The 13989-nt window shown below is 33.5% G+C and overlaps 3 protein-coding genes across 3 annotated transcripts in view; 1 reads left to right on the top strand and 2 right to left on the bottom strand.

The window, feature by feature from the left end:
- The window catches only part of LOC104721283 (WD-40 repeat-containing protein MSI3-like), a 2898-nt gene extending 2482 nt beyond the window's left edge, over nucleotides 1–416 (bottom strand). The window contains exon 1 of the mRNA XM_010439231.2: nucleotides 1–416. Within this exon, the coding sequence (XP_010437533.1) occupies nucleotides 1–289 (289 nt within the window). The 5' untranslated portion in view covers nucleotides 290–416.
- LOC104721281 (heavy metal-associated isoprenylated plant protein 25-like) lies at nucleotides 1297–2244 on the bottom strand. Its single transcript, XM_010439228.1, has 2 exons — nucleotides 1947–2244; nucleotides 1297–1844 (listed from the first exon to the last, which is right to left on the bottom strand). The coding sequence occupies exons 1-2, from the start codon at nucleotides 2019–2021 to the stop codon at nucleotides 1458–1460; spliced, it is 462 nt and encodes a 153-aa protein (XP_010437530.1). The 5' UTR covers nucleotides 2022–2244; the 3' UTR covers nucleotides 1297–1457.
- Nucleotides 11158–12519, top strand: LOC104721280 (probable BOI-related E3 ubiquitin-protein ligase 2). Its single transcript, XM_010439227.2, has 2 exons — nucleotides 11158–11502; nucleotides 11600–12519. Exons 1-2 carry the CDS (start codon nucleotides 11233–11235, stop codon nucleotides 12119–12121), a joined length of 792 nt encoding a protein of 263 aa, XP_010437529.1. The 5' UTR covers nucleotides 11158–11232; the 3' UTR covers nucleotides 12122–12519.

Here is a 13989-nt window from a genome sequence, read left to right as displayed (position 1 = left end):
CTAATCCTGGTTCAGCGTCAGGTGTCGGGATAACGACGTCAGCAACCATTAAAAAATCCTGGGCACCACCGGAGGTATGGGTGCCGAGGATAAGCTTATGGACGGAAAAGGAAGGATCTTTCGCATACGGAATCGGAGTAGAAGGGACCCAATGAAGAGTTAGAGATGGCCATTCGAGCGGATGAGAGATCATAAGATCGTAGAGAAATGGTGTGTTCCTTTTCCAAACAGAGAACTCTTCTTCTACCTGATCCAATCCCGGTTCTTCTTTACCCTCTTCTGCCGCCATAATCTCTCGATTCGTTGTTCTTCTTCTTCTCTCCTCTTGAGGTTTTTTTTCTGGTACACTTTTTCCCGCCTAAAAAGAGGTAGAGAGAGAGAGAGGGTGAGAGAGATGTAGGCGGGTTATGACGTAAGCTCACAATGCTGTTTCAGTTTTAAAGAAGCAAACGTTATGTCGTTTATATATTTATAAAACAGCAGACATTGTGTTTCAGTAATGTAGGGGCGAGCTCTTGGTTATGAAAGTACAGTTATTATAGCTGAAAGGCTGAAAATTGAAATAGTATTGGGCTTTTATAGGCTAATAGGCCCACTAAGGCTTCAATCTCTTTTAATACTTATTTACATAATAAAAAAAAACTTAATGTTGGGTTTTTAATGAAGAGTTTAGTGGTTTGACACTAAATTTAGGATTCAATTTCTTTTAGTTAAAAGTACGAATTGTTGCATATCAATGAAGACAAAAGTCTCCAACGTAATGCGACCAATCAAATCCACAGTTAAAAGACAAAAAAAAATTAGAGAAAAATCCTTGGCTAACTTGCCACCCACACTTATAAAGTTTAGCACCGAACACGCTATTGTTGTCTTGTCTTGTCTAAACCAACGCTTTTGTGACAATTAGTGACAACTAAACTAATAATTTCCCACTTCATCATGCATGTCTAATGATTAAATTAGCACCGCAAGCTATCAAATTTTGCATTATCGTTTCGTTATTAGTCAATTTCACCGAACTAATAGGTCCAAAGGGCAACAAACTATGAACTTAATTTCTTCATTCTTATAGTACGACAAGATTACTTTTCTTCCCTTCCAGAGTTATTTGGGCAGCTTACCATCGTATCAATATCATCATAGTTTTAATTTCACATATTCTATTGTTATAAAGTCAAGTCAATTTAGCTTTTCCATTAATTTTGTTGTACATATATATTATCTCACAAATTAAATTGTAAGCTTTTCCCGTTAATTCACAAATTATTTTATCATCTGTTTGTTTACTTTAACATATATCAAAATCAAACATAATCAATTCATATCAACAACATACAATTTAATTACATTTTTTTCTCGTTCTTATCTTTTAACACATCCGATGAAACCAACATAAGCAAACATTAACATCGGAATAAAACAAATCCAAGTGAACAAAAAAAAGAAAGGAAATAAAATCACATAATAACACAAGCGGAGGCGTTCTCGTCGCTAAACGCCGTAGTATAACGAACCTCGGTGGAGCTAGCACGTGCTAGCCGTGATACGTCTGGATCATACTCGGTGTTCCTAACGTAACCCCTCGGGGCTCTGTTATCGTACACACCAGACGCATAAGGATGAGCCACAACGTCGTAAGGAACGAAAGGATATAGCTCGGCTCTTTTGCCGGTCCGGTGAATGATCCGAGCCACCACTTTGTTTGGCTCAACGTACCCTGTTACTGTCACTTTCTGAGCATTTGCCTCGATGGTTACATCTCTCACTCCTTTCATTCCTTCTAAGGCTCTCCTCACTTTCCTCTCGCATCCTTCACAATCTATCAAAACCCTCACATCCACCGTCTAGTAATTTCCAACCATAGCATATTTTATTGTTTATATAAAAAAAGAGTTGATTATAGATAAACGTAACTATATATGTATGGATATTGAGCTTAAAATTACCTGTAGACTTTTGTGTCTCCTGGAGCTTCCATGGGAGCAATCGAAATATTCAGAGACGTGATCAAGAACACCCATTTTTCTTCTTTTCTTGGTTTGGCGGAAAAATAAGAGTTAGATATATCCTTTGAAGTTTTGAGATATATGATATGGTTTTGTTTTGTTATTGTCAGCATAAAAATTGAGTTAAAATTGTTGAAAATTCGACCTACCAAACTCTAGAAGTAGTTTTCGACCATATATTTTAGTTTTATATGCTGATATTTTGTATCAAACTTCAGTGAGTCGTGTGTGAGTTTGACTCTCGAACAGCAAGAAAAGCCAATATATATTATACATTATGAGTGTGTTCCATATAACGACTTTATTCTATATAGGTCGCTTTTGTTATACATGCATCTTTAGACTCTAGTGTGGCCATTATTAAACTTGACAGATAGATGAAATCGACATTTGTGATGCAATTCAATATTTATGTTTGCTATTGAACGAAATAATAGTTTTGAATGATATATCTGTTTTCGCAATTATTATTTGAAATCTGACTAAACAATTAGAAAATTAATGAAAATTTTCGGATTGGGAGTTGGAATCTCTGCTCATGTTACGTAATGGTGGACCACTCTTGACATGTTTATGAACAAACAAAATTATAAATGTTTTATCATCATCTTTTTCCTTAAGAAAACATTTAAGTTTTCCCTTCTAAGAACAGGCTCAACAAATAAAAACCACCTCTCATTTTCAATCTTCTTTCTAAATAATTTCTTTAGTTTCACAATTTTGGTATTATGAATATGTTGTGTATGATAGAAAACAGATATATATATATATATATATATATATATATATATATATATATATATTTTCTATCATACACNGTTAATACAATGTGAACGAGATATGTGATGATGTAACGAGTTTGTAAATTGTCATCACAAAGATTCAGTAAAATGGGAAATCGGGAACATGCGTCGGTATCTACAACTCATAATTGGTCATGTTTTGCTTCATCTATGTGTTTCCTTTGTGCTGTTTGCATTTTTGGTGAAAAGCTTTATCTTCCGGTTTACTTATATACCTTATCAGATTGAAAAGAATCTAGACGTACATAATATAAGAATGGGAAGAATTAAGCCCCATATTTCATCCTCGTGACATCAAATGCTTACAAATTAGGCCTGAAAGAATTTTAAAGTACTAATAAATAAAGAAAAAATCACTAACACTTTAAATCTTAAAACTAAATTTTTTGTTTGTACCGCCACGAAAGATGACAAAACAGTAATAACCGTCAGCCTGAAATAGTTAAACTATGCTGGTTTGATTAAATATATTTATTTAATTAATTTAATTTAAATTAATTATTTATGATAATTAATATAAAAAATTAAAAATACATCAAAGCAATAAAAAATGAAGAATCATAGGTATGGTTAAAACATTTGACAAATGTAAAATTGAAGACGACAATATATTTAGAAGATTCATTGGTTTCCAGTGAGAAGTCAATCGATTTGAATCAGAATCCAGTGGAGATGCAATTATTAAAAGATTAATAATGTAAAGAGTAACATCGTAAAAGTTTTGTTTACAATGAAGATGAACACAAAATTTTTTTTTATCTTTTTATCTATTTATAAAAACTAAAACTAATTAAAATTTAAATTAAACCAACATAGTTTAATTATTTCGCGTTGACAGATATTCCGTTATTTTTCATGGCGGTACAAAAATGAAAGTAAGTTTTAAAGTTTAAATTGTTAGTAAAATCATTCTAAAGGTTATGTTAGTAAAATTATTTTAAAGGTTTATAGTGCTAGTGAAATTCTTTTGAGGTTTAAAGTTCTACCCAGTGACACTTTGAAGGTTTAAAACGTGATTTTTCCAATAAATAAATAAATATATAAACAAAGACCCAAATTTGAAACAGTATATTTTATGGTAGTATAAATCTAAAAGATTGCACAAAATTAATACTATCTGATGAATTACATTTTTATTTTTTTTTAATCATATTTCCTACTGAGAAATTTTTGTGAGAGTCGCACCCAAACCATCAAAATTTACTGTGGCTATAACCATTGCCAGTGTTTGTTTCGTATAAATCTGCATTCGAATATTGTTAGGTTTACAAAGAGTTTTATACACTTAGCAAGCCTAAGAATTAATTGGAAACAAATGAGGATCGGAGGAGGATATGAAAGAAACAAAACCCACAATTTTGTAATATTAAACTATTCAGCTGAGTAAGCCATTATAATATGAATGGGCCGTTATTAGTGAAATCTCTGATCGGAAGGCCCGTTATACATAAGACTATTGTTTGTATTGAATATTCGGTCCATTATGGTTCATCGTTTTCCGATGTAGCCTTTATTACTCAAAAACACTCTAAAACTTAAATCTCAAAAACACTCTAAACTTAATCATATAGTACTATGATGGATCTTTTATTTAGCAAATGGTGATTAGTTGGATGAATTAAATTAGGATAACTATGAATTCTATCGAAAACACTTGTATGAGTTTATACTTTTCAACTGTGTACAATTTATTTAAAACAATTTTAATATTGTATAGAAGAAAAAGGAATCCAAACGATTTACAGTTTTAACTTATATTGTTACGAACTTTTAACTGTGCACATAATATAGTGGAATCCACTCCAAAATTCAAAAGAAAGAGAATCTACTTTTTTTTTTTTTTTTTACGGTGGTCCAAAAAACGATGTGAGAAAAGCAATTCTTTTCTCTTGAGGAAAATTTCAACTCGAATGGTTAACCTTTAGAATTCTTCCTTTATAAATCACTACCTCTTTACTAGTCCACACTTAGTCACACAGCCGTGTTAGTGCACAATGGATGAAAATGATACATTTAGTTTTCTCTAATAACTTTTCAAATGGTTTGTTTTTTTATATAATTAAATAAATAAAATTATAAGAAATAAAGGAAGAATTAATGGAGTGGGACAATGAAATGAGGGAGTAGAGGAACTCGAAAGATAAGTCAAAATAAATAAGGAACCAAAAAATAGAAAAAAGAGAAGAGATTACGTAATTTATGCAGAAGTATGGAATATTGTGTTTGTGTGTGACAGGTCGTGGCCTCGATACTTTAAGCCCTCTTGGAAACAAGAATTAGTCCAGAGAAAAGAGATATACATATACGTTACCAACAACTTCTTCTGCTTTTCTAAATATTTTTCAATCCCATTAAATTATTACTCTACGTCTACACCGAAAGAAAACTAAACCGGGAAAGTGGGAATCATTCAATGCGTCTGTCCGATCATCCGAGTTATTGCACGAATAAAGCTCACCATCCATCCATCCATCATCTCGAAGATAACTACTAAAATCATTATATCTAAAGAAAAACTCTTTTCATGTACAAAGTCTACTAGGTCAGCTTTTATTATACGTTACCAAAATGGTCCATTGATTTAAATCAGTCAATTTGACGAAGAAAACAAATCAATCAATTTATTTATATTAAGTGCTTGATTTGTCTAAGTTTTGTTATTCGTGCCCTGTATGTCGTATCAAAGCGGTCCTTCACGTTATACTCGGCCGACTTTTGTAAACAATTAATTATAATCAGTTTTAAGACTAAACAGATTATTAAAAGAAACAAATAAAGGGAAGTCATTTGGTTGTTGTAAAAAAAAAAAAAAAAAAAAAAAATCCAAGAGTTCATACAACATTAACTAATNGTAATAACCGAAGACATCGAATTTTGTATCATATGGAGAAAGGGACACTATATGCAATTAATATACTATGAAGAAAATTAAAAGGCTGAGCATGATGATGAATCCTGTTTCGTAGTCAAAGTTGCACGAGAAATTTGTTGGAAATTAACTTTAAAATATTTTCTGTTTTTTGTTTTTTTGGGTCCAAGGTGAAAATCTTTATCTGTTAAATGAATCTCATTGTCCTTTTCTCATTTTTTTATGAAGAATAATAGTAATGTTTCCTGTAAAAAGAGGGAAATAACAATGCTTTGCCTTCTGTCCATTTATGTTGATTTTTCTCGAGAACAGAAGAGAAAGTGAAAAAGAAAACAAAGAGAAAAATAAAGGGAAGAGAAAGAACAGTTCACATGAGTTTCGTGTGTCGGTGTCCATCGTAGACTGTGACACGAAGCTGACACCTTTGCATGGCCACGGGAAACCACCCCCACTCTCTTAACCCTAATCTCTTTTCTCCTTTTTTGTTTTGTACTATCACTTTTCTAATCCCATTAACTTCTCATAGTAATAGTTAAACTGTTTTATAAAACAAATCCAGCGTTTTAAAATCAAGAAAATGTGTTCCAATTTAGTGGTTTTCACTAACTCCGAAATCTATAATTTACTGGTTTTGTATCGTGAACTTTCTTTGTATGTATATCCATGTAGATGTGTGGTTTGTGAAAGAGTTAATTATATATTTGGGCATTTATCGACGTGGACAATATAGACAGATTCGTATATCATTTAATCAGTTGGAACGATGGAGTATGGACCATGTGTTTACAACATATGCGACAATGCAGGATCTGTAATGCAGTCAATGATACCTTACATATGTAGGCATTGGTGAAATATATACTATTTTTTGGTTGTCCATCATACAACCTGGGAACTCGAACCCAAGTATTGTATATTATGTATACATATATACTATATGTCATAAATATACGTAATCTCTAACGTACGTGTTCGTCTAAATGTAATGTACATATTATATATTGGTACCCAATCCATAGCCATAGCGTAATATATGTATGGCTTTGAATGCGGTTGGTGATATCCGAACGTACCGAAGTCCGATGGCAAACGCCCATTGGCGACAGCGAGGGCCAAGGCTTATATTATCGCCTGCATGTGGACGTTATAGCTGATAATGATGCACAATCCTTTTCGAACAAATTTTTTAAAAATATATTTATCAACAAAAATTGGTGTGAATATTGCGTAGTATTGGTGGTGACTGAATTTTGTAATCTGTGTAACGGATTCAAAATCTGAATATCATTGCAATTGTAGGACTATAGACAAAAATTATTCAATATTTTATGTTGTCCCGTAGACTTTCTCAAGGAAAATAATTAATGAAAGGAATGAAAATGCTATATATATATTTTTTTTTTCTTCGGTGTTTTAAAGTCTTTTATGTATATTGAATGGTTAGCTACATATATCATTTTTAGTGTATATGTAACTTTTACCATACATGCAAAAATATGAATTAAAAAAAATCTAAAATAGAACCAATATGTTTGAATTGAATTTTAAAAGTACTCCTAAAGCCTATATAAGGTAAGTCGATTATCAAGGGGAAAAAACATAGAGCAATGGAGGATAGTGATATAGCAGTTGTACGGGGTACATAAGAGTAAGACAAGCTAAGCAAAGAGGCAAATGCAAAAACCTTTGTTTCCTTTGCGTTTTCGAAAACGTACAATACCAACAGTCCCGTAATAGTTACAGTCTCTTTAATTATTAAGTGCTTGATATTTTTTTTTTACGCAAACCCAAGTTTAAGTACATGTATTCATAATTTAGCGTGAAACCTAAGTTTTAAATTTGAAGTATAGTATGATTATTTTACTCTGAGATACGTTAGAAATACGGAAACATGTTCTCGGTTTAATGTTTGAGAATTAAGTCTTAAATGGTCTGGAATTGGACCATTCGACAAAAACTTGGAACTGGTTTGGAAACGAGAGTGGTGGGTGTGTCACGATGCGTATGTGACGATTTGATCGAACGCAATGTAAGGCTTTAATACACGCATGCTTTTACTTCTTTTTTTTCCGTGGCATGCTTTTACATTATGTTACATGTACAGCAACACGCATTTTTAAAACAAATACTTATTTCATAATAGTAAACACGACGGATTGAGTAAAATTTACGAGCTTCGTTTAGATATTTAAATATCATTTAGGATGAAATTCACAAAAAGTTGTCGGTGTCGTTTTGTGCAAGGATTTTCAAAAGTAAATTAGGTTAATTAATGTCTGTTTTCACCACAAAACACGAAACGTTCGAGAAACTTTTAGATGAAGTAATAGAGAAGCCCCTAATTTATAGTGATTTATGACCACTTTGTTGTCATCCGTTAATTTTCCTAACGTCCATCGATATCAAAATTACATCTCACTAAACTAATTAAAGCTACATACTAAGAAAATAATGAACTATATATCATGAATTTATAATGATGTATCCTTGTGATTATATATTAATATCATTCAAACATGGTCGGTACGAAGCGATTATGCCAGATAAAGTATATATTAGTAATAACTAATGGTGCCTAGGAATTCAACAACTCCTCTGTTTGTTTTAAACAAATGTATGCAGATGTGTAACGAAAATAATTAAACGACTTATTGTATAGGTCTAATGAATTATATGAGACTACGCAGCTCAGCCACACATTTGCAACAACAATGGGATGGAATTGCGATTGAAGCTAATAACTACTTCTCCAAAACATGTGTTACATGCTCTCACTGGGCAAGTATTGTAACATGTTTTTTTCGCTGTAAATTTTGTAACAACTATTTTGTTTATTACTATATATTATCTGATTTGGGTCAAAGGCCGCCTAAATCTGATTCGAAAATTATGTAAAAATACTGCTAGGCTTTAAGATCCAAAACCAAAAGGTGAATTTTCTACTAGTCCGTACGTGTGTGATAAGCAAATTAAATACACAACGATCTATCGGTGCCATAAGATTAAGCGGCGTCCATATAACGTTCAAAGGGTCTTGCATCACGTGTATACTAAGTTATCACCCAATGTAACGTTATAAGAAAGTGGGATTAGTGTCGTACAATTCATGACTATAATGGTAAGTAAGTATTGGGTTATGTATATGTGGAAGATGCAATGCATCGGAAACGTGTCGGTAGATACGAGAGGTGGAAATTTTTGGGGGCTTTCTTGTGAGTACTTTGTCCTTTTCTTATTTCTTGATATATCAATATAATTTTTTTTTTTTTTTGCGGGGGAAACAAAGCAACACATCCACCTCCCAAGAAACAGGCGACACACACTCGGATGATAGCAATAATAGCCAACTAGTGTCTCTAAGTCATCCAATATCTAAATCATGTACTATAATATAAAAATACTTATTAGAGAGAGACACACAATAGTTGAAATATCACATGGTTTGCACCATTCCTCTAGCATGTATTATGTCATACTTCATAAATATGGACCCTTCTCTCCATGTTTTCTTTTCTTACCGTCCAAAAGCCAATCCATTAAATAAATAAACTGAAATGGAGAAAATAATTCTAATACAACCATATAGTTCTAATAAACAGTTGCATTTTCCTTACGTGGTATGCTTCTATTTTGCGATGGTTCCATGTTGTAGCAAGAGATAATAGGCATGCCGCATGCATATTGATCAAATGGTACCTCACCTTAGAACTTTTGGCTCCATTTTATGTTTTCCAATACATGTGACGTTAAAAGTACTGTGTATATAAGTAGAACTGATTAAGCATATGCATGCACAATCATAAGTGTGTGGGTATTGAAACGGTTAACCCACAAGAATGACTATTGCGAGTTGCGGAATATCGCCTAAGAATAAACCCGTCGCATGGCCACACTATCTTAACAATAAAAGATGAACAAAAGGACACCTATAATATGGATCTTAATCTGAATCTCAGTCAAACAAATAAAAATAATCAAATTTGTGTATATAACTTTGGTTTCCACGTATATTAATAATTTCTCAATGATTTGCGACGGATACCTATAAGGGTAGAATTCACAATAGAGAGTTTTCTTTTATCTTGTGCTTCACATAAATTAAAGAAAAATCATATATCATCAATTTGGTGATTTTGTGAAGAACCTCTTAAGCCATATTTGACCAGAAATTTTTTAGTAGTCAAAGAAAGCATTTTGGATACTATGATTTCATTGAATATTAATTAAATTAACATATACCGCGTTTTAATTAATTTCAGTTAACCAAACATTTTATAAAAGTCAATGTCTCTGAAAATTTCTATTTTGATTTATAAACTTCCTCGAAAATTGCAAAGAAGTATCCAGATTTAAAAATGAAAATTATGCTATAATATCTTAATATATTAATATATATGCTATGATATCTCAATATATTAAATATACAGCAAATAATAATATCATCAATTCTAAAAAGAAGTATGTCTATGTTTGTGTCTATATATATATATATATATATTAATTACGAGTCAGAATAATTAGCTGTAAAATATACAATATGTAATATATAAATATTGTCTTTTTCCAATTTTGTTTTTTTTTTCTTGTGCACATCTAAATTTAAGCCTATGGTAGTGGATAACAACAAGAAATAAGAAAGAAAGCAAAAAAAAAAACATCAATTGTAACAATTGGTGTGATATGGTTGTTGTTTTCCTTATAATGGCGTAACCATTTCTAGAACAAAATAATGGGTAAATCAGCCATCGTTTGACTAAAGAAAATTACAAAAAAAAACTTCATAATTAGAAAAAGACTAAAAAAAGTGGTAAAAAAATAGAACAAAAAAATCAAATAATTCAGGCGTTCCAGATGACCCAACTGACCAATTCAGAGGTTATCAATAAATTTAAAATCAGAGCCAAAATTAAGAAGTAAATACAAAGAAAAAAGGAAAACAAAAAAAAACTCTGTGCCCCTGCCATAAATTCCACTTGGATTTTGTATACTATAATATTTGTCTTTCACATTATCGAAAAAGCCTAAAATAAAAAAGAAAGCAGTACTAAATTAAAAGACAAAACGGCTCTGGCAAAATCTCTGACCTTGGAAAGATAAAAGATAGTTCAGTCACATAATCAGCATGTGTACGTCGTTTCTTTAGTGCTAATATTATACTTAAACCATCTCTCTCTATATATATATATAATAAAATTTTAATTGTCAGATAAGCATTAAGGGAGATGATATGACCTAGTAACCCCAAAAACAAAAAAGTCCTCTCTCTCTGCCTCTCCTATTCTAACTTTTTTTCAGTTACTTTAACTCCTCCCCCTTCATCTTTTTCTTCTATTCTCATCGACAAAGATAAATATATATATATTGTGTGCGTGCAGAGGAAGAGGTTACATGCATTGTATATGTTTATTTCCCGAGATTTTACATATATCTGACTCGGTTTCCTCCTCTCTATTAATCGGTTTTACTTCTCTCCCTCTCTGTTCTTTGGTCATCGTCCTTTGATCGGAACAAAACAAAACAAAAATCAAAGCTTTTATTTTTTTGTTACAAAAAGATGGCAATACAAGCGCAGTTGAGTTACAACGCTTCGAACGCGAATCAAATCGGGTTTGGTGGGTCTGAGTTTTCTTTGGTTAACAACAACAATGGCGGAATCGGAATCGGTAACGGTCAGTCTTATTATCTCAATCATCTCCAGTCGCAGAAAGATTTCAACCAGCAAGCTCTGTTTCATCATCATCAACAACAGTCTCGTCCTCAGAACTTTTTAGCCGCTCATATGGAGAAACAGAAACAAGAGATCGATCAGTTCATCAAGATACAGGTTCGTTTTATTCTGTAATAAAAAAAAAACCATAAAGTTTCGATTTTGGAATCATGGGTAGTGATAAAGTTTCAATCTTTTTGTTTTCTGAAAACAGAACGAGAGGCTGAGGTATGTGTTGCAAGAACAGAGGAAGCGAGAGATGGAGATGATCTTAAGGAAAATGGAAAGCAAAGCTTTGGTTTTGATGAACCAGAAGAAAGAAGAAATGTCGAAAGCGTTGAGCAAGAACATGGAACTCGAAGATCTGCTGAGGAAGATTGAAACAGAGAATCAAACGTGGCAGAGATTGGCTCGTGAGAACGAAGCTATGGTGCAGACGCTTAACTCAACGCTCGAACAGGTCCGTGAGAGAGCCGCCACGTGTCACGACGCTGGTGCTGCAGAGGTGGACGACGAAGGGTCGTTTTGCGGCGGAGAGGGGGATAGTTTTCCGGCGGAGAAGAAGATGAGTAGTGGTAGTAGTAGTTGCTGCAATTGTGGGTCTAATGGAGTCACGAGAGTTCTGTTTCTGCCGTGTAGGCATCTCTGTTGCTGCACAGATTGTGAGGAAGGGCTTGTTCTTTGTCCTATCTGTAACACCCCCAAGAAGAACAGAATCGAAGCCTTTATTTTCTAGGATTTTTCTTTGAAAATTTTCCCGAGAAAGTTTGGTTAGAAACTTAGCAGAAGAAGAAGAATGTGCCTAGTTTTGTATTCCGGTGACCGGAGAATTTTTAACCCCGGGTAGATGACGTGGCAGGGTAATTTTTTTGGTTATTTTCCGGGGGAAATTTTAGGGGAAAAAAGGGAAAGTAAAATTAGGCATTTTAGAATAGGAAAAAAGGTTATCAAGAAAGTAAATTCTAATTAGGGTTTTCTTTTTGACCTTTTTGTTTTTGTTTTTTGTTTTTTTTTTTGTGGTTTTTCCCCATCAATGGAGGAAAAAAGAAAGCCAGCTGGATTTGATGAACATAATCCATATTTTCCTTTATCTCTAATGAATTTTTATGAATATAAAAGCTTAAATTTGCTATTCTTTCTATATCATGATTTTTTTTTAAAATTCCACAAGCAAAGATATATTTAAGATTGTTTACTAGTAATTAAATATATTTTTCACAGTATACACTTCCTAAAAAACAATAATTATAAACAAATACTAATGTTTGGTTATATAAAAAAAGGTAAAAAAATTATATATATATTTTTTTTTGCATCAAACCCCATATATTAAGTTATCGGAGATCACTCTCTTCGAAAAAGAGCCAGTTAGGAACCGACGGACTTACATGGGAAAAACAGACATCTCGAGCTCTTGCACATTTCGCAAGTTTATCTGCACGGGTGTTATCCTCGCGAGGGATATATCTAATACTAAAATCGGTAAATCTATCTCTGAAATGAGCAAAATCCTTCAATTCTGATGAAAAGGTCGGCCAATCCTCGATATTAGACGTCATCCTTAGGAGGTCTGAACAATCCGTAGCAAAAAGAGCTTTATCCATCTCCAACGCTAATAAGCATTCCATAGCCCAAATAAGGGTATCTAACTCTGCATGTAATGGGGACAGGCTTCTGCGCGATCCTTTTAGCCCCATGTGCAGGATTCTATCGCCAATAGACGCAATCCAACCATGCCCACTCCTATCCACCTCTTCATGCCAAGATCCGTCTATAAAGCATACAAGAGATTCTTGTGGGATTGGTGTCGAAGTTGTGTCTGCCTCCATTACCGTTGGTGCTAGGTCTCTATTATTTGCTTTTCTCCATACTTCTTCTTCTTGGATAGCTTTTTCCACTGTATCTTGCAGAGACTCATGGATATTTTCAAATACTTTCTTGTTTCTTGCCTTCCAAATGTACCACATCAACCAAGGAAATGTGCGCAGATTTTGATCTAGGGCACCATAGTCTCTACCTCTCCAATATAGAAAATCAAGGTTGCTATATAGGGAAGGTGAGAGAAACACCATGGGGTGGGTAGGGATTGACGATAAAGCCCACACTTGACGTGCTGGGGGGCATTCAAATAGCATGTGATTTATAGTTTCCTCCACTCCTCCACACCTAGGACATTCCTTATTCCTACCAATATGACGATAGTACAAACGCTGGCATGTTGCCAAACACCTAGTCACACATTGCCACACGAAATGCTTTAGCTTCCGTGATGTTTTTAACTTCCATGTTTGCGCCTTGAGTGTCATAACACTAGGCCCCTGAAGAGGGAGGCCGCAAGTAGGACGAGAGATAGCTCTCGCGGCTTGTTATCCAGATTTAACGGTATAATTTCCAGACTTCGTCAAGGTCCACGAATATCCGTCCCTCGAGGCGTTCAAGCTCGGTTTGATTCCCAGAATAAGGATAATATCTTTCGGGGGAAAGAATTCCTGAAGACGCTCTATTATCCACTTTTTGTGTTAAAATCAATCAAGGTATTAACACAAATCAGAGGATTTCTTTCGTTAGTCAACCCTTGTGGAGGTCGCGCTGGCGTATCTGGAA

This window comes from Camelina sativa, chromosome 11 (genome assembly GCF_000633955.1).
Source record: "Camelina sativa cultivar DH55 chromosome 11, Cs, whole genome shotgun sequence".
Taxonomy (NCBI): domain Eukaryota; kingdom Viridiplantae; phylum Streptophyta; class Magnoliopsida; order Brassicales; family Brassicaceae; genus Camelina; species Camelina sativa.
Note: the sequence above shows the minus strand (reverse complement) of the source record. Positions and strands in the feature narration are given on the sequence as shown.